General features: G+C 33.6%; 1 protein-coding gene across 1 annotated transcript in view; it reads left to right on the top strand.

Moving 5' to 3' along the window:
- Positions 1-19561, top strand: part of ANKRD13C (ankyrin repeat domain 13C) — an 83461-nt gene extending 63900 nt beyond the window's left edge. Inside the window, exons 10-13 of the mRNA XM_012787961.2 lie at positions 9352-9431; positions 11008-11106; positions 14251-14351; positions 16796-19561. Of these exons, the coding sequence (XP_012643415.2) occupies positions 9352-9431; positions 11008-11106; positions 14251-14351; positions 16796-16926 (411 nt within the window). The 3' untranslated portion in view covers positions 16927-19561. The remainder of the gene's footprint in view (positions 1-9351; positions 9432-11007; positions 11107-14250; positions 14352-16795) is intronic.
- The last annotated feature ends 1493 nt before the right edge of the window (positions 19562-21054 follow it).

The following is a 21054-nucleotide window of genomic DNA, read 5'->3' as shown; positions in this document are numbered from 1 at the left end:
TTAATGTGCCACAGTTTGTTTAACCATGCACATGTTGAAGAACATCTGGGTTGTTTCCAGTTTGGGGGAATTATGAATTAAGCTGTAGTAACATTCACGGATGGGTTTTTGTGTGAACATAATATAAGTCTTCATTTCTCTGGGATAAATGCCCAAGGTACAGTAGCCGTATCATATGGTAGGTGAATGTTTAGTCTTATGAGAGACTGCCAAAATGTTCTGCCATTTTATATTCCCACCAGCAGTGTATGAATGATACTGTTTTTCTGTATACTTGCCAGCTTTTGGTATTGTCATTATTTTCTATTTTACCCATTCTGATAGTATATAATATTATCTCATTGTGAGCCTAATTGCATTTTCATAATGGCTAATAATATTGAATATTGGCCTTTTCATGTGCTTATTTGCCATCTGTACATCCTCTTCAGTTACATGTCTCTACCTGTCTTTTGTCCTTTTTCTAATTTGGGTTGTTTATTATTTTTTTTTTATTGTTGAGTTTTCAAAGGTTTTTTTATGTTCTCTGGATGCTAGTTCTTTGTCAGGCATGTGTTTTGCAGATATATTCTCCCACCTTGAGGCTTATCTTTTTATCTTCTTAAATGAGTCCTTCAGAGAGGAAAAGTTTATAATTTTGATGAGGTCCAATTGATCAATTTTTGTTTTATATCTCATGCCTAGTCTAAGAACTCTGCCTAGCTCCAGGTTCCTAAGAGTTTCTCCTATGTTTTTTCTGAAAGTTTTATACTTTTGTATTTTACATTTAAGGACATGAAACATTTTGAGTTAATTTTGTAGATGGTGTAAGATTTAGGTCAAGGTTTATCTTTTTGCCTTGGATGCCCAGTTGCTCCAGTATCATTTTTTGAAAAGGCTGTCCCTTCTTTATTGTATTACCTGCTGGGATTTTTATTGAGATGGTATTGAATCTATAGATCAAATTGGGGAGAATTACTATCTTAACAATATTAAATATTCTATCTGATGAACATGGTATATCTCTCCATTTATTTAAGTTTGCTGTAATTTCTTTCAGAAATATTTCTTAGTTTCCAGTATAAAAGTCTTTCACATTTTTTATTAAATTTATCTCTAAATTGTTCATATTTTTTGATGCCGCCATAAAACTGGCTTTTAAACTTCATTTTCCAGTTGTTTATTCCTGGTGTATAGAAATACATATGATTTTTTTTTACATTGCTGCATTTATATATTAGTTCTATGGTCTTTTATGGCTTTCTTAGGATTTTCTACACATGTTCATGCCAGGTAATAAAGATAGTTTTACTTTTTTCTTGCCAATTCCTATTCCTTTTATTTGTTTTTCTTATTACTAACTGGAAGGTAACACCAGCATAATAATGAATAAAATGGTAAGAACAAGTGTGCATGCTGTTTTTCTGATCGTAGAAAAGACTTTTTTATAGTAGTGTTAATTTTTTAAAAATCATTATATTATTTTTTAACTTAAGTAATTTATTAAGAATTACTGAGAGCTATGATTGTGTTATTTGTCAGCTTTGTAATCCTTTTAAGATTATATTTTTAATTGTTTTAGATTAAAGAAAATATGTCTCATATAATATATTGTTAGAGAAGAATTGAAGAATTGCATTTGAGAATCTTTTTTGGAACTCAATTATAAATCTTTAGAAGAAATTTAAAGAAAATAGTAATTCTGTCAGATATTCATCAATATATGTGATTTGGTTGAATCAGGTAAGGTACAGGAAACAAGAACAACAAAATAGAATTGATAAGTCTAATTATAAAAAAAGATACCAATAGCTGTGTATTGTTTTTTTTCTCTTAGACACAGAATTTAACACAAGGAAAGCAGCATGGAACTGATGATATCAGTTTATATATATTCAACAGTGGGCATTAAAGGAGAAAAGAAATATTTGTATGTATTTTGTTGATAATCTTAGGAGTACAGTTCTTTTAAGCCTACATAAGAAGCTTTTTAGGAAAGGTATATGTAAGTTTAACTTGTAAAGTTAAACAATAAGGGGGGTCAATAAAGAAGGATCTATCAAATTTAAGAGGCATTGCCATTTTAATGGTGAATTAGATTTAAAATCTTAACAGTTTTAAAAGACATTATAAGCCAATATGGAAAATTAATGGCTTCTAGGTCACAGTTGGCAACATGAAAGTGAATCAAGTGTGAAAATAGATATGTATTAACTTATAAGTCAGGGTGAAATGTAGGTTAGTTACTCAAATGTATTTATTTAGTGACAGTTATGTACAAAAGCACTGTATTTTACTGGTTCTCCAGTGGCCTAATCTGAGTTCCATAAACTCAAATTCAGCTTCTACAGGTTAAAAACTAAGTTTATATTCACTTCAACAAGTTTTTCTTTATTATTTACATTGGCTTAAAAACACTGGAGTTGTTAGCATGGACTTTGTGTTAAGTACTTTCCTTATTTCTTTATTATAGTGACCTGAAGAGATGAATGCTATTGCCCCATTGTATAGAAAGGAAATTGATAGAAGTTAACTTCTCAGAAATCACAAAGCTAGAGTAGCAAAAATGGCCTTTCATTTTTAGGAACCTGACCACAAGCCTGTTCTTCTTAAGTATTTTATTTCCCAGTCTGTTTTTGTTATGGTCTTTTTTTTCTGTATATCCAAATGTTTTCACTTGTTTTAGGAATTTTTTCAAAATATTAGGAAGTTGAAGTTGGGAAAAAGTGGGGAAAACTTTAAGAAATAATACTGAAAAGATGCAATTGGTAAATCTAGTAAAACTCAGTAGGACACACAGTAGTAAAAAATATATTTTTGGCTTTGGAGCATTATTGAAAGTTTCAAGAACCTCAAACATATATATGATTTCTTATTCCTTTCAAAAGACATGATAATACTACATTTTAAAGCCATGTTGTAAGGATTGGGAGAGATTTGTTAAAGATACAAAATTACAGGCTGGGCATGGTAGATCACTGCAATCCTAGCACTCTGGGAGGCCAAGGCAGGAGCATTGCTTGAGGTCAGGAGTTCAAGACCAGCCTCAGCAAAAGTGAGACCCTATCTCTACTAAAAATAGCGAGAAATTGGCTGGACAAGTAAAAATAGAAAAAAAAAATTATAGCTAGGCGTGGTGGCACATACCTGTAGTCGTAGCTACTCAGGAGGCAGAGGCACAGGAGGTTGCTGTGAGCTGGGCTGACACCACAGCACTGTAGCCTGGGCAACAGAGCAAAACTCTGTCTCAAAAAATAATAAGATACAAAATTACAGCTAGATAGGAGGAATAAGTTTTAGTCTTCCTACCCCACTGTAGGATGACTATAACAATAATATATAGTTTCAAATAGCTAGAAGGAAGATATTGAATGTTTCCAACACAAAGAAATGGTAAATGTTTGAGCTGATTGATATGCTGGTTACCCTGATCACCCACATATTACATGTATCAAGACATTACTATGTAATCCATGAATATATATGATTACTATTTGTTAATTAAAGAAAATTTTTAAAGCCACGTTTTAATAGAAGTTCAGTTCTTAAAAATAAATCTTAGTCCTTATCAGAATGAATTTATATTCTTTATTATAAATGAATAGCTTTTGGGTTTCTTGTTTTTTTTATTTCCAACCAAATATGTGTTTTAATTTCTATAAGATATGGCTTATAGGTAGCATTTAGTAGGAATTATTTGCGATTTGAATACTTTTGCTCTACCTTCTCTCATTTTTCTTCCTTTTTAGATGTCTTTCAATTATTTAGTATATACTTCTGACCTTTTTTATAGCAAAATTTGAGTGCTCAGAAATTCTCCAGGTCGTGGATATTTGCTCTGTATTGTTAGTACTTTCCCCCCTCCTTGTTCTAACCAGTTATTGTTGGAGGAGGGAACATTGCTCCATTTATACCTTAGAGTCTCTGATGAAAGCATTTATTGTGGCACTTATTGTACTAACTATATACTCAGAATATTGAGTTAAGCCTTATTAGTGATTATGAATTTTTTATATGTATACAAAATCTAAATAGGAATGAATACATATAAAATACATGAATATCTTAAACTTCCAGAAACTTTTACCATAAGAAATAGTAGAATAATAGCAAACTGTCCAGACACAGTGGCTCAGGCCTGTATTCCTAGCACTTTGGGAGGCCTAGGTGGGAGGATCGCTTGAGGTCAGGAGTTAGAGACCAGCCTGAGCAAGAGTGAGACCCCATCTCTACAATAAAATAGAAAAATTAGCTAGGTGTAGTGGCATGTATCTGTAGTCCCAGCTACTTGGGAGTCTGAGGCAGTAGGATTGCCTGAGCTGAGGAGTTTGAGGTTGCAGTGAGCTATGATGATGCCACTGCACTCTAGCCCTGGTGACAGAGTGAGACCCTGTCTCAAAAAAAATAAAAAATAAAAAAATAAAGGATAACAACAAACCTAGAAATAAAGTATTTCCTATATACTTCAAGAAAAACAGTCATCAGAGTTTTTTACATTTGATTGTGAGGGAGAGGCTTGAACAAGGCATTTAGTTACAGAGCTGATTGACTTGGCAGAATAACATGAGAAAGTTATCTGGTATCCTGTGGCAACCTCATGTCTTCTTATTCGTTAGATAGCCATGGCTTCAGTATAGAAGGGGCACTGAAGGATTCAGCTAGAAGTGTCAGTATGTAATAAAGGACCAATTAGAATAAATATAAACTAGAAAAGATATTATTAGAATATAATTGATATTTATAAAGATGAGGTAAAATAGTCAATAAAAGATTAAATTATATTGATTATAGTCTCTACTAAGATGGGAAATGTATAATATATCATTTAGAAAGAATTCTATTAGAAACAGTAGAAATTAGAGAAGTTTATTCCCAGAAAAATATAATGATGTGACATGCCATATTATCCAATCATGTGGCAAATGTGTCTTAATTATGAAAATGCAAAACATATATAAAAGATATAAATCATATATATTAATAGAGATTTGGGTAGAGATGGGATTAGTCTTTGCTGTGGCTCTGGGTTGGAGCAGCAGCCTTTAATTTTTCCAACTGTTTTCCCTAAAATTACAAGTTCTGTTAACATATGTCTCTCTGCTTTCTAGTATATCATTAGATACTATTTTATCTAATGTTTTACCATAGCATTTATGAGGGTCACTAACTAGATTTTAAGCCTGCTTGTCGTTCTGCTGATAGGCCATTGCTGTATAACATAGTGTTATGTATAATATCCCACTGTATTTATTAAACTTAGTATAGTTTAATATAGTATAAATTTGGCTGCTTATAAGAAATTCCAGGCCTAGTGTGGTTGCTCAAGCCTGTAATACCAGGACTTTGGGAGGCCGAGGCTGAAGTATTGTATGAGGCCAGGAGTTTGGGACAAGCTTGAGCAACATAGTGAAACCATGTCTCTGTAAAAACAAAATTTTAAAAAATTAGCTGGGCCTAGTCTCTCAGCCCTTAGTCCTATCTACTCAGGAGGCTGAGGTAGGAGGATCCTTTGGGCTCAGGAGTTCAAGATTGCAGTGAGCTATGATCTTACTACTATAGCCTGAGTGACCAAGCAAGCCGCTGTCTCTAAAAAAGGAAAATAAATTCCAAAATAATGGTGACTTAACCAAGATAGAAGTTTACTTTTCTCTCATGTAAATATCTGAGTTTGTGTGGTTTTTCTGCTCTGTGGATTAATCTCAGGCCTAGCCCTTTTTGGGTCTTATTTCTCTGCCATTCCTAGGATTTGGTCCTCATCCCCACGGTATAAGATGATTTATTGCAAGTTTTGTATTCTAGCCAGCAGGAATAGTAATTAGGCAGGAGAAGGCATGCCTATTCTGTTTGAGGACCCACTCAAAAGTTGCACACATCACTCTGCTTACATCTCATTGGTTAGAATTTAGTCACATGGTAACAACTAGCTGCAAGGATGGCTAGAAAAGAAATATTTATTCTGAGAAGTCATGTGCTCAGTCAAAAATTTGGAAGGGAGGTTCTTTTACAAAGAAGAATGAGAGAATAAATATTGGGGAGACAACTAGAAATCTCTGACATCTTGTTGGTGGATACATACCTGGAACTTCAGTTACCATGTAAACATTAGTAACTGTTACCCACATATATACCTTCAACTCTGACCTTTCTCCAAAATTCACCACATCTATATGGTGCTTTGCCTGTCTTCACTTGGATAAACATAGGTATCTAAAATTTAGTTTGTGTAAATCTGATTAAAAATTTTTCTTCCTTCTTCTTATTTTCTCCATTATCTCCTCATGCCAGCAACCTGAAATTTTTCCTTAGACTTCTTAGCTTTCCTCTTACCTCTGTATTTGATCAATCACAAAGTCCTAAAGATCTCTTAATTCTGTTTGTCTCCATCCATTTCCAAATAGCATGCCCTTATCATATCTCATTTGGATTTCTGAGGTAATTTCCTAATTTATACACTGTTACAAGAGTGATCACCCTGAAATAGATTGAACCAGATAGTGCCTATGCTCAATAACTAAAATATATAGAGTACCGTTTAAGCACTATACATTTAACAACACATTTTTATCCTCACAGTAACCACGTGTGAGGTTATACAGTTGACTAAACTGAGGCAAAATAGATTGAATAATTTGTCCAAAGTCAGCTAGTAATTGGCAAATCCAAGATTTGATCACTCTGGCTCTAAAATTTGTGTTTTAACCACTACATTGTATTGTACAAATTACTTGACTGTCCATTGCTTCCTGAGTAAAATACAATCTACTTCATACACAAAACCCTTTCAAACTACTGTTTCTCTTTGGTGTCTGGCCACTTACCCTTGTCTCTTACTACTAAAATTTCATGTGTGCTATTTACAGCTGCAGTTTTTCAGTATATCATGTTTTTTCTCACTATTGTGTTTTCCCTAGTTTTCTTTAACTGGTTATTCTGTTCACTTTCTTTTAGACTCCTCAGCTCAGAACTCATTAGTCCACATCTTCTGGCTACCCCATTCTGAATCAGAAACCCCTTATGTGTGCATTTATGTCATCTTCTAGGTCTTCTATGGTAACTCCAATTATCCTGAATAGCATCTTCACACAAAAAACAATAAATTTGTAAAGAAATGACAGAACAAAGGAAAGTGGTTTTAGGTTTCCAAGGGTAGGAAACTGTGGGAAGGTAAATATATAGGAGGAAACTGATGGAGTAAGGTTTGCTTGCAGATTCCTCTCATGCTATCTCTGGGCTAGTAAGAGTCTAGAATTGTCTCTAATGAAGGGGAATTTATACCCTATCTTTAGGGTATAAAAGGCAGAAAAGGGAGAGGATAGAAAAAGCTTTTCTTCTTGTTTGCTGCTTATTAATTGCCTTCAGCTCAGAAATAATTTTTATATCTGAGAGGTATTTTCAGGTGACATTCTGATTTATTTTATTACTTTGGTGCTCTCATTTTTCTTTCACTTATCCGGATCCTTTACTTCTCCTTTTGTCCTAACTGTATTTTTTAGGACTCAGTTATCAGCCTTCCATTTTCTTACTTATTTTTCATCTGTCAGAGAATTCCTTTTCTTTCTATAATTACCCTCTAGGAACTTCCTAATATATAATAATTACTTACTGAATCTTTTATTCTGTGCCAGGCATTAAGTTCTTTACATATGTTATCTCCTTTAATTTTTAGCTATGAGCATATGGTAGGCTATATTCTCATTTTTCAAGTGAGTTAAATTGACATAATAGAAAGTAACTTGTCCAGATTTGCTAGAGTTAGGATCCTAACTCAGTTTTGTGTCTTAAAAATCCTTGATTTCGGCCTGGTGTGATGTCTCAAGCCTATAATCCCAGCACTTTGGGAGGCTTAGGTGGGATGATCCCTTGAGACCAGTAGTTTGAGACCAGCCTGGGCAGTATAGCAATAACTCTTTTCTACAAAAAATGTTTTTAAAAATTTAGCCAAACGTAGTGGCATGTGCCTGTGATTCCAGCTACTTGGGAGGCTGAAATGAGAGGATCTGCTTAAGCCCAGGAGTTTGAGGCTGCAATGATTATGATCATGCCACTACTCCAGCCTGGGTGACAGAGTAAGATCCTGTCTGAAAAAAAAAATCCTTGATTTTAACAGCTCTAATGTACTGCCTATTAACATCTCACATTCATTATATCCAAAACTATACTCCTCTGAATGGGACCCTCCCTGATGTTATTTTTCTTGTTATTTATGATAGTCTTTTTTATTGCCATTTTGCTCCATGGTGTGTCCTGTCATTTTTTCCTTAGGAATTTCCAATTTCCACTTTCACTCTCTGGTTTAGTTCTTTATTGCCAGTTGATCCTATACTGATTTAAATTCATATTTAACAAAGACACAGTGGAAGTTTTAAAATATGACCTTTCTGACCTTAATCATCTATTATTGATCTCCTTTTTAACTTCTCTCTAGACTTCAAATCAATGAGTCTACGTGTGTTTTTTACCTTTAATTCTTCCTGTTTTTAAAATACTTTTTATTTTATCTTTATTTATGTATGAGGTCCAATCACATAGTTTTGGTTTATTATCCATAGAAGATTGCCATCTTTCCCGAATATCTGCGTTTTCTACAGTCTCATTTGGCCTTTAAAAATATATTATTTTGTATTTCTAGTTAACTGTTCATGACTATTTTTTTTCTTTCCAACTGAATTACAAGTTCCTTGAAGTCAGAATTAGTTCTTATACCTCTCTGTAGCTCCCATGTTCAGCATCTAGCATAATGCCAGGAACATTTTAGATGATTGAAACATTGAATGAATGGATATTATTACTTTGATACTTGTCTTATTGGAATTTAGAAAAAAATTGACAATAAATATTACCAATAGGCCGGGCGTGGTGGCTCAGGCCTGTAATCCTAGCACTGTGGGAGGCCAAGGCCGGTGGATTGCTCTAGGTCAGGAGTTCAAAACCAGCCTGAGCAAGAGCAAGACCCCATCTCTACTATAAAAATATAAAGAAACTAATTGGCGAACTAATATATATAGAGAAAAAATTAGCCGGGCATGGTGGCGCATGCCTGTAGTCCCAGCTACTCGGGAGGCTGAGGCAGGAGGATCACTTGAGCCCAGGAGTTTGAGGTTGCTGTGAACTAGGCTTACGCCACGGCACTCACTCTAGCCTGGGCAACAAAGTGAGACTCTGTCTCTAAATAAATAAATAAATAAATATTACCAATAGAGCTTAAATCACCATGGAACTATATTAGAAAGAACCTCTTCAAGAATTGCAAATTAAGAGATTAAGTAGACTGGTAGTTTAAATAATTCAATGGAAGTTTTAATTTTATATTTTAAAAAAATGTAACATTTTCTTTCATTATCTCTCCCCAACCCCTTTTTTATTTTTTGGCAGCCGGTTCGAAGACAGTCCCTTACCCCGCCTCCTCAGAACACTATTACATGGGAAGAATATATATCTGCTGAAAATGGAAAGTAAGGGATTTCTTTGGTTTATGTATTCTTTAGTTTTTAGAAAGAATAAAAGCTGTAAAAACTGAGTATGTGACTACTTGAGTGTAATAATTAAAGAGAGAATTATTGCTATAATTTTGTCTGAATATTTAATTTACCTTTTAAAAATAAGGATCAAGCATGATGAGAGTGGAGTATCCCAAATTATGCACAGTCTTTGAATAAGGCTCCAGAGCCACCTTATACATCCCTCCTGGCAATTTGCACACACCAAAAAATCTATATAAGACATTGTTGTAAGGAAATACTATGTAGGGAATTGCCCAATACAGTTGCATATTTGAGATGTACCATGGTATGGTGAACTTTTGTATTTCATGATTATCCTGATTCTTTAGCATGGTGTGTAAGGCTGTTCACTATTTGTCTCCCCATTGCCTTTCCAAGCTAATCTCTTGTCATTTTTTTTTATTTGTTTTAGCCTAAGCTAGACTACATCTCTCACCTTTCTTCCATAGGACCTTTGCTTAACGTTTATTACTAACATTTAGTAGAGTACCTAGCACATAGCTTGTACTCAGCACATATTTATTGACCAAAAGAATAATGACTGAATAATGAAAGTGTTCATTTTGAATGAATGATCTTTTTGGTGGGTAATAAAATATTATCTACACTCTTTTGTGTAGGAGGAAGTTGTCATCATTTTGTTTTTCTTATTGAAAGGTTTATTATATTTTTGTAACATCTCCAAAATGTTTCTATCTTAATATATGATGGTGTTGAACAAAATTTATGAGAGGCCATTATTTTGGACTAGCCTCCTATACTAGGCTCCAACAGACCAGACCAATCCAGAATTTAGTTACTTCTACTAAGTGCACTGAACTTTGAAGTGGATCAGTTTTCCCAAAATATAGAACATTAGAGTCAGCTTGAGTTAGCACAGTAAGGAAGTTCTCTCTGTTATAATGCTATAAGGAAAGCAGCTTTGAAAGGACTAAATCTAGCTTTTTATTCTGTTTCTGCTGTCTTTATCCCTTTTCAGTCTATAAAACCAGCTTCTTCTGCTCAGCTCATTGGAACAATCATTCTGTTTTATAGAACATGCTATTCCCTATGCTAGAATTGCAAATAAAAGTCAGATCTTTAAACTAATTTTTTAATAGTTTGTTTTTTGATAATAGTTAATATAAAATGCTTTATTCTTCACGATACTTTTTATTGATCAATGCTGAGACTGTAGTAGACAGTAAAGGAGATTAAATTGAATAAGTGCCTTCAAAGATATACAGTGATACTTTTACAGTTTGTTTTCTTCTAGTGATTTTCTTTGTTCCTAAAAATAGTGATTGTTAAAATTATATTCAATGCGAAATTACTCGAGGTCTGGGTCTGATAATTTTTTTCTGAAATGTTTTTGTTATTGTCTCATTTCTTACACTCATATTATTCCATTTTAGCATAATTTTATTTCTGTAGAGTAAGAAAAATTTAAAATATGAATATCATTGGAAGATAACAGATTTTTCTCAGGAAAATGATAGCTTATGGGAAAAATTTTCTAACGTTTTCTTTTTTTTTTTTTTCATTTTAGAGCTCCTCATCTGGGTAGAGAATTGGTGTGCAAAGAGAGTAAGAAAACGTTTAAAGCCACAATAGCCATGAGCCAGGAATTTCCCTTAGGGATTGAGTTGTAAGTTTGTTACTGACTATAAGTGTTTATGACAGAAACTATTAAATACTAAAGACTCTAATGATATTGACGTGTGAATGGTGCATTTGAGGCCTTTGAAATGTAAAAGCAAAGGGCCATTCATTCATTGCCTTGTTAGTATATGTACCCTTCTAGAAATGTTCTGGTTCACAAAAGTGTTAATTTTTATTATTTTAACCAGATAAATTTTTGAATAGTTTTTTATAAACTATAAAAGTAGTACATGCTTACTTAAAAACAGTCTAAAACTATGGAAATTTATAGAACAAAAAGTGATAGTTTTCTCTTAACGACATTAATAGTGAATGAGTGGTATGTTTTTGTCTAGACAAATTTTGTTTTTGCATTTTTTTAAAATAAAAATGGTGGAATAATTCCTGTTTTGTTCTGTGAGTTCCTTTTTTTCTTTTAAAAGTGAGTGTATCTTAAATTTCATACAGTAATTACATTTTTGTCTATCATATTTTTTTTCCTTGGTAATTTGTAGTATTGATATAGTGTCATTTTATTATTCCTCTACTGATAAATATTTTGATTATTTGTAGTTTGTCACCATGTTAAACAATATTGCATTGAACATCTTGATTATATCCTTTCAAATCTGTACTCACCGGGTGTTCTTTTTAAAAGAAATCTAATTTGTTGCCCCTGAAGTGGGTTGGGGTAAAAAAAAAAAAAAAAAATTTAATTTGGAGAGATGGGTGGAGTGGAAGATAAGTAGCTTAGAACTGACTCTGATAAAACTGTAGCTTTGAGCTCCTCATTAAAGTGGGGAAAGGGGGGTGAATTAAATTCCCAGACTATCTTTTCTTACTAGTTCTTTCCCTTTCCAATCTGACCTAATACAATTAAAAAAAAAATTGTCAGAGAAGAGAGCAGGACCCATATTTTTCCAAAAAAGTCTATAAATAATATGGCATATTACCTGACCTTGCCCCATACCCAGGCTTTAGAAGAGCAGATAGAATGTTCTATACAGCCCTCAAGTTAGGTCAGAGAGAGATAAGTCTCAGAAAATGTGGGAAGGGAGACAGTCACATGTATAAATCTGCTATAATTCTTCATATCTAGGACCCAGTTGACTCAAAGATGCACCAATTTTATAAAGAAGAAACTATGGCTAATTTTAAGATGCCATCAATTTTAGGATTTATCCCAATTTTACATACGCTATTATGTGAAAAAAAAAGGGTATCTTAAATTTATAAAATGTAGGGGGCAGTTGTAATCACTACACCTGAAAAAAATAAAATAAGTATCACAGCATGTAAATGCCAAGTAATTCATTCTAGAATAAAAGGCAAGAAGAAAATTCCCTTAATGCTACAGAAAAACAAACAACCCACCACAAAAATCAGTAAACTAGATCATTCTAAAGTGAAATGATAACGCAGTAGAATGAAATGAAAAGGAGATTGTAAAGCTAAGTAAATAAATTGAACACTAAACAGGAATATTATAAAACAAGTACATTAGAAACAACAATGAACAGAATAGATGTGACTAAAAAATTATTTTGACAGCTCATAGTGAATGTAGTAGAAAAAAAGATTAAAGAGTTTGGAGAGAGTGGCCGGGCCCGGTGGCTCATGCCTGTAATCCTAGCTCTCTGGGAGGCCGAGGTGGGCGGATTGCTGGAGGTCAGGAGTTCAAAACCAGCCTGAGCAAGAGCGAGACCCTGTCTCTACTATAAATAGAATGAAATTAATTGGCCAACTGATATATATATAAAATTAGCAGGGCATGGTGGCACATGCCTGTAGTCCCAGCTACTCGGGAGGCTGAGGCAGTAGGATTGCTTGAGCCCAGGAGTTTGAGGTTGCTGTGAGCTAGGCTGACGCCATGGCACTCACTTTAGCCTGGACAACAAAGCGAGACTCTGTCTCAAAAAAAAAAAAAAAGAGTTTGGAGAAACAACAGATACGGAGGACAAAGATGGTTCAATGTAAGAACAGCAATGGCTGTTCCATGTAAATAGAGTCTCCAAAATATAACCAAAATAGTGTTCAAAATATGATAGAAGAAAATTTCTTTGTAATGAATAACTGAATCTGTAAGAAAATATTAGGTTCTAAGAAAAATTGAAACAATGATTAATAACAGAAATTATCCTGATTAAACTACTGGACTTCAGTCAGAGCTGTGGCTGATGCCTGTAATCCCAGCACTTTGCATGGCTAAGGCAGGAGGATTGCTTGAAGCCCACAGTTTATTACTAGCCTGGGCACCATAGCAAGACCCTGTCTCTACCAAAATAAAAGGAATAAACTATTGGGCTTCAATTGGTTAGTAAAGAAATCTGAAGGCATACAGGCAGAAAAGGGGCAAAATCACCCTGGCCTTAAACTTTTTCATACATCTAGACATTTCTGAAGCAAAGAAAGTGATCTGATAGTATGTCTAACTGTCATGTATGTATCAAGACCACTAAAGATATTCTCAGACACAAAAGAATTCAAGAAATATAACAGCCTTAGGCCTTTTTTGAAAGAAAAATACTGCTACTTGAAAATGAAATCCATCCAATTGAAACATGAAAAAAGTTGTAGTATAATAACTAGTATGATACAGAATGCTAGGAAACATTATGAAATTGCAGTTCAGAGGGAAAGATAATGTGAAATTTTATGTAAGCTAACTTTCCCTTTAAGTATGAAGGTAAGAAACACTCTTAGCAAGTATAAATTTAGGAATATTAAGCATATAAGAGCCCTTCACACACATGATAGAGTGTCAGTGAAAATCTACCTACCAAAACATTTGTACCCCCATAATATTCTGAAATAAAGAAAATAAAGAAAAAAACCTAGAAAAGAAAATCAGACACCCAGTGAGTCTAATTAAACAACTCAGGAATGTATAGACATTAGGAAGAAGACAGGTGTAAGCCTTGAACCATTTAAGTGTAGCCTAAAATCAAACAATTATGCACAAATAAAAGTTACAAACTGTGACAGTAAAAAGAATAATAAAAATTTAAGAGGAAGAAGATGTGTAATTTCCTCATCCTTAATATCTGGAAGCTAGAACTACTGTGTAAGTTTGAAGCATGTGGTTAAAAAAACAACATAAGGACACAAATAATTTCAACATGAAAACACTTTTTCTTTTTCCATTTTTCAGATTATTGAATGTTTTAGAAGTAATAGCTCCCTTCAAGCACTTTAACAAGCTTAGAGAATTTGTTCAGATGAAGCTTCCTCCAGGATTTCCTGTAAAATTAGGTAAGAGAACAATTTAGGTGTAATTTTATTGTCTTTTGGGAATATTGAGCTGTTCATTAACATTTAATAAGAAATATGTTTTAAAGGAAAATAGATTTCCTAGTTACTTACATTTTTGTAAAGTTTTTAAGTAATTATATGCATTGATATTCATGTTTTGTCCTCTCCCCTTTCCTTACTGTCACACAATTCTTTGCATATAGCATGCTTTCAATAAACACATGCTGAATAAAAATATTGTGAGGGCTAGGTGTGGTGGCTCATTCCTGTAATCCTAGAACTTTGGTAGTCTGAGGCAGGCCAATCGTTCAAGGTCAGGAGTTCGAAACCAGCCTGAACAAGAGCAAGATCCTGTCTCTACTAAAAATACAAAGAAATTAATTGGCCAACTAAAAATATATAGAAAAAATTAGCCAGGCATGGTGGTGCTTGGCTGTAGTCCCAGCTACTTAGGAGGCTGAGGCAGGACGATTGCTCGAGCCCAGGAGTTTGAGGTTGCTGTGAGCTAGGCTGACGCTAGGGCACTCTAGCCTGGGTAACAGAGTGAGACTCTGTCTCCAAAAAAAAAAAAAAAAAAAAAATTATGGGAAGGTAATTTTTGTCACCCTATATTATATTCTCATTACATCTGATAAAACTTAAAGTACATTACTACTTTGGTCACAGCCCTCCATTGGCTTTCCGTGTGATCCAGAGTAAAACCCAAAGTCTTTTCCTTGGCCTAAACCCCACCTGATCTGGCTGCGTATTTCCTCTCTGACCTCATCTGTTAATCTTCCTCTCAATCACTTAGCTGTAGCCACAGTGACCTCCTGGCTGCTCCAAGAATAAACCAGATACTTTCCTTTTAGGACTTTCATACTTCTTGTTCCTTCTATTTGGAATTTTCTTCCTCCAGGCAACTGCATGGTTGGTTCTGACCTCAGGTCTTTGCTGAAAAGTCACTTCATTTTCCTTTGACTACCCTATTCAACAACTCTTATCTCCAACCATGAGATTTCCTGTTCTCCTGCCATGCTTTGTTTTTCTCTAGATGCTTGTCACCACTACTTTTTACTTATTTTCTATCTCTCCCAACCAGTATAATCTCCATAAATGTATTAATCTTGTTTCTTGTTTACTGATGTGTATCTAGTGCCTAGAACAGGAGTCAGCATACTTTTTTCTGAAAGATAATAAATAGTTTAGGCTTTATGAGCCATAATATGGTTTTTGTCACCACTACTCAACTCTTTTTGGAGAACAAAAGCAGCCATAGACAACAAGTAAATGAAGGGGCATGTTGTATTCCAATAAAACTATTTATGGACATTAAAGTTTGACTTTCATGTAATTTTCATTTTCTGAAATACTATTCTTTTTTCCCCTAACCATTTAAAAATCTAAAATCTTTTCTTAGTTCATGGGCCCTTTAAAAATAGTCTTGGCAGAAGGCCTTAGTTTGCTGACCCCTGTATTGGAATAGCCTCTGCACACAGTAGGCACAAATAAATGCTTTTTTTCTAGAAGTAACTGGAAACACTGTAATTCTTATGTTGACTTTTGTGTTTGTCTAATTACGGTATTTTATTTTCTTTTTTAAATGAGACTTGCTTTCTGCAAAAAAATACTACCTTTTATCAGTCATTCTTAATTTACTGTGTCTTTACCCTCAACAGATGCTTGAGTTAGCTTTTATAGACTTATTTCAGAAGGGATTTTCAGTGTTTATTTCATAGATGAAATCCCTAAGGCTCATAACTAAAATAATTGATAGGCATCAGAACCTAAGTTTTATGACTAATGCTGTTTCCATTAATTCATATTAGGAATAAAACTAATCAGAATGATTAATATATTTGCCCATTTTAAATGCCAGATTTCACTTATAAAAAGTATAGCCAGAAATATATTTCATTTGGAAGAATATTAGGCTGTGTTGGAATGGTGTAACTCTAGTTTTGATGAGATTGTTTTTATATCACATATTTAAGTGATGGATTATTTTTAGTGTTTTAAAACAAAAATGGATCAGTGTGTTTAACTTGGGCTAGTAAGAATGAAAATAAATCAGTTCTTTTCAAAGAGTCAGAATAATATATATATTATAATCTGAAGATCAGAATGCAAAACGTACAAAAGTGGCTGTTTCTTTGCCCTAAGAAAAATTAAAAAGACTGGTGGAATCTGGCATTATATTCTTAAGATTGGGAAGAAATAGGATCTTGAGTTTTTTATGTAATTCGGGATGCCTCAATGTCTTTCCTTCCTCACCAGTCAATACCCAGACCTTTGCCCAAATGATACACTCAGTATTAAGTATACATTTGGGTTTTTCTGGTCCTTGAGTAGAGGTTTTTTTACATTTTAAGGAGTATGGACATCTCCAGTAGTACTTTATAGTCTATGAATAGATAGATTAATGTTTGATTTTACAATGTTATCATTTATTTTTCTCTCTGTAGATATACCTGTGTTTCCTACAATCACAGCCACTGTGACTTTTCAGGAGTTTCGATATGATGAGTTTGATGGCTCCATCTTTACTATACCTGACGACTACAAGGAAGACCCAAGCCGTTTTCCTGATCTTTAACTGACATGGAAAATGATACCATTTGATAACCAAGGAAGGAGAATGCAGAGACCCCAGAAGTGAATCCAAATAGAAGGGACAAATGCTTTCAGCGAAGAAAAGGGAATTGACACATCAGTAATATGATATAATGAGATGGGCCTCTAATAAGCATTTTAGCAAATTTCCTGATGTGCCATTTTCAGTCTTTTAAAAAATATACATATTATAAACATAATAGTTTGACACGTTAATGACCCTAAGACCTTCGTATGTAAAGCAGCTATGAGTGCTATGATTTGTTTTTAAAAATTTTTACACTTCTTGTTGAAATATATATGCATATAAATATATCTATATCTATATCTATATCTAAAACACTCCTGGACCATTAACATAAATTAAATGTCTTAAGAGATATGAAGCCCTTTTAAACTTGTCATCTTATATTCAAGGTGACATTTATAAATATTCCTTCAAGCTTTGTTTTCATAAAATGTAAACTATGTAACATTATGTATATATAGTTCAGTAATTTGAATGTTTGTTCAATATAATGAACTAGAAGGAATGCAATTTTCTGTAGATGAATGAACCAAATGGTAACCATTAAACAATTGCATTTATATGTTGCAATACATTTCAGAAGGAGCGTTCACTCTGCAGGGAATAAGGTACCTCCTTTAGCACCTTAGTGCAATTCATTGTGGTGCTATTTGTTTTTACTTGAATTCTTTCTTCAATGGAAAATGTTTGTTACTAATCTTCTTTTCATAGAACCTCTATTTTTTTTTTCTAAACTTGAGTTTAATAGTTCTTGTTATGTTCATGATAAGATATGGTTAGCATGCTTAAAGATATTCCTCTTCCAAATCTCAGCACTTTAAAAAATTCCAGATTTTTAAACTTGCTTCCTATTAAGTGCACATCAGTCTGATTATTTTGTTTGTTTTTAGTGGAGTATGGATGCATTGGTGTCAATTTTAAAAAACAATTCACATATTTTGGACAACCCTACATATTTAATGCTTTCAAAATAAGGTAAAAACATTTTATATGCTAACAGAATATATTTGTTACAAGTTAAAGAGTCCTGAAGTATACACAAGATTGACAATTCCTATTGTTTATTTTTTTTAAGTCACTGGAAAATATTTATTGATTTTAATTGTCTCCAAAATGTTAAAATCATGCAGGACTCATTTTTGCACTTAAAATTTTTCATGTTTATTCCAAGATGGTTTGAAGGTCCAAGAATGAAAATAAATTAGGGAGAATAATGTATAAGAGTTATAAAATGTCATGTTGTATTAAAGAGCTTAGCTAAATGTTTTTAAAATGTATCCTGATAAATGTGTTGAGTGCATCTATCAAGTTTTTTTAAAGTGACCAGTAGTTGAAACTTTTTCCAGGATTTTAGATAATTTGAAATAAGTTTAGAGACCCTTATTGAAGAGATGATTTATTTAAAAATCCAAAGCATCAACCATAAGAAAAATTTTATAATAAACATCTTTAAAGCCACATATTCCATACTGATATATACATTGCATATGTTGACATTTTATTAAATACCTTTTATAATGAAGAAAAATAATTATAGTTAAAGACCTAATTACCTTATATGAGTAATGAATTTTGGGGAAAGAGTTGGTATATCCAGACTAGCCTTGTTGAATATAAGTTGATCTCTATTATTTAGGGAATGGTTGTAGGTCAAGTGACTTAGAGACTGAATTATCCAGTCAGTGGTTATACGAAATTTGAGACACTGAAAGGCAGTGATCACTGTTGTTTTCAGGCTCCCTTACTTTGTAGAAATATGGTATACTTTCAGAAATATACTGCAGATTTTTCCATAAGTGCAGACACCTTAGAGAGGAAGAAACATGGAAAATGAAAATTGTAGCTTGGGATTTTTCAGTTTCCTAACAGCTATGAATATTTTGCTGGAGTACACTGGAGGTAGGAAGACTACTGAAAATTTTTGCACTTGGATTTTGTTTTTAAGACTTATTTTCTTTAAAGGATATAGAAACAAACTATCCATTCCAACGTCTTTTCTCTGATCACAAAGAACAAACAAATGTCAGTATCTTTTATGATGGTGGAAAAAAGAATTAATTAATGCAAATAAACTTTTCACAATATTAGATTTTTCAAAATGTGCCTTTTAATGCAGTTAATAAATGAAGCTTTATGCAGTGTCTCAAATGAATAGGTCATAACACTATGTATTTTGATAATCTCACATGAAAATCAAGATTTTATAATGTAGGTACATAAAATTTTATATGCCTTCCGTTTGTGATTTTAGAAACTGTTTAAATTGGGGGCAACCATGAGATAGTCATCTTAACTGCCACCAGGTATCTAAAGAAGATGTGGTTCCTGGGTTCAAGAAAATAGTTCTTTGATGAGATAATTTGCTCTCTGTAGATGGTCATATACAGAGAATTGTCAAACTTCATAAAAGTGAAGTATAAAGCAGATGCCCTGATTACTGTGAGTGTAAGTTCTGATGATGGTTTGGGAATTGACACTTCTGTCAGCTGATAACTGAAGTAGCTGAAAAGCTATTTAATTCTTTCTCCTGCTCAGAACTGGAATTAAGCTCCCCTCACACTAATAAAAATGGGTTTTTATTATAGTGTTATTCACATGCAGTTGTTTATTCACACCTTGGGGGAGGGTGGTGAATAATGATTGTTTAGTGAGCTCTCTTCCTAATTTTCACAAAGTCTACAGCAGACAAAGATCCTGTTTGAAGGCCATGAAAAGGCTAGAGTAAATATTTTATTAATAAGTGAATACAATTGGCCCTTGAATAATGCAGAGGTTAGGGGAACAAAGATCCTTGTATAAGTGGACCCATGCAGTTCAAACCCTTGTTGTTCAAGAGTTAACTACTAAATTAAGGAGTGCTTCCTTTTGCTCATTTATATTACTTATATTTCCAATGTGCTAGAGAAAAAGTTGGAGTAAAAAACTTCAGTTGAATTTGAAGCCCTGTTTGTACTATGCTAGCCTTTAAAATTGAGTGAAGGAATTATTGATGTCAAATTAGTATGGGGTATGATATGCCTCTGCTGTTAACTCCAGCAAAAGGTATCTTAATCATGTTTTCTAAAATTAACAAAATGCATCCTTACCAAAGTTGCTATATTTGGAAACTGGAAACTTTCAAAGACAACTGACAGTGAAACTTGCTCCGGAGCAAAATGGACAGGAGGTATTAAATCGCTTAAAAGACAGCAAAACTAAGCTTAGTAAAAGCCTGTGATTTGTTTATATACTATAAATTACCAAAAACTACTTTTGCAAAGCATTTTATGTCTGAAATCTGGGGCAATAGTATCTTTGGTTGCCATCTAAAAATTTCATAACATGTCAAGTGTTAACACATTTTTTCCATCATGGAATCATCCTTATAGGACTGCCTTATCATGTGCTATTTAATCATTAGAGCTTATTTAGAATAGTAGTACTTTTAGCCATATGGTACATAGAATTACAATTTTACTTTTGCCACGTGCCTAAAAATATTGAAGCAAAATCTCATACAAAAAATAAATAAATAAAACTCACCACTTATTTACCCGTAGCTCCCATATAATAGAGTTCTTGGTCACTAACGAAGGCTGACAGTGACTGGCTGGGATGTTTCCAATACAGTCATGTCACTTAATGATGGAGTTATGTTCTGAGAAATGTGTCTTAGGTGATTTTGTTGTGTGAACACGGAGTTTATTTATATAAACCTAGGTGGTATAACCTACTACGCACCTACAGTACAGTTACTGTACTGAATACTGTCCAGGCATCCTCAAACTATGGTCCCTGGGCCACATGTGGCCCGCCGAGGACGTTTATCCGGCCCACTGGGTGTTTTTGCTGCCGCTGCCTGTCCTGCTTAACAGCCGACTCATCCCCCGCCCACAGTGCGCATGTGTGAAATGTGCGCCACACTCTCCAACGGCAGTGAACTGGCCCCCTGTTTGAAAAGTTTGAGGAACCCTGCGCAATTGTAAAACAATGGGAAGTATTTGTGTATCTAAATATAGAAAAGAGACAGTAAAATGATATAAAAGATTTTATTTATTTAATTTATTGAGATAGGGTCTTACTCTGTTGCCTAGGCTAGAGTGC

This window comes from Microcebus murinus, chromosome 2 (genome assembly GCF_040939455.1).
Source record: "Microcebus murinus isolate Inina chromosome 2, M.murinus_Inina_mat1.0, whole genome shotgun sequence".
NCBI lineage: Eukaryota > Metazoa > Chordata > Mammalia > Primates > Cheirogaleidae > Microcebus > Microcebus murinus.
This window is presented reverse-complemented; position numbering and strand designations above follow the sequence as displayed.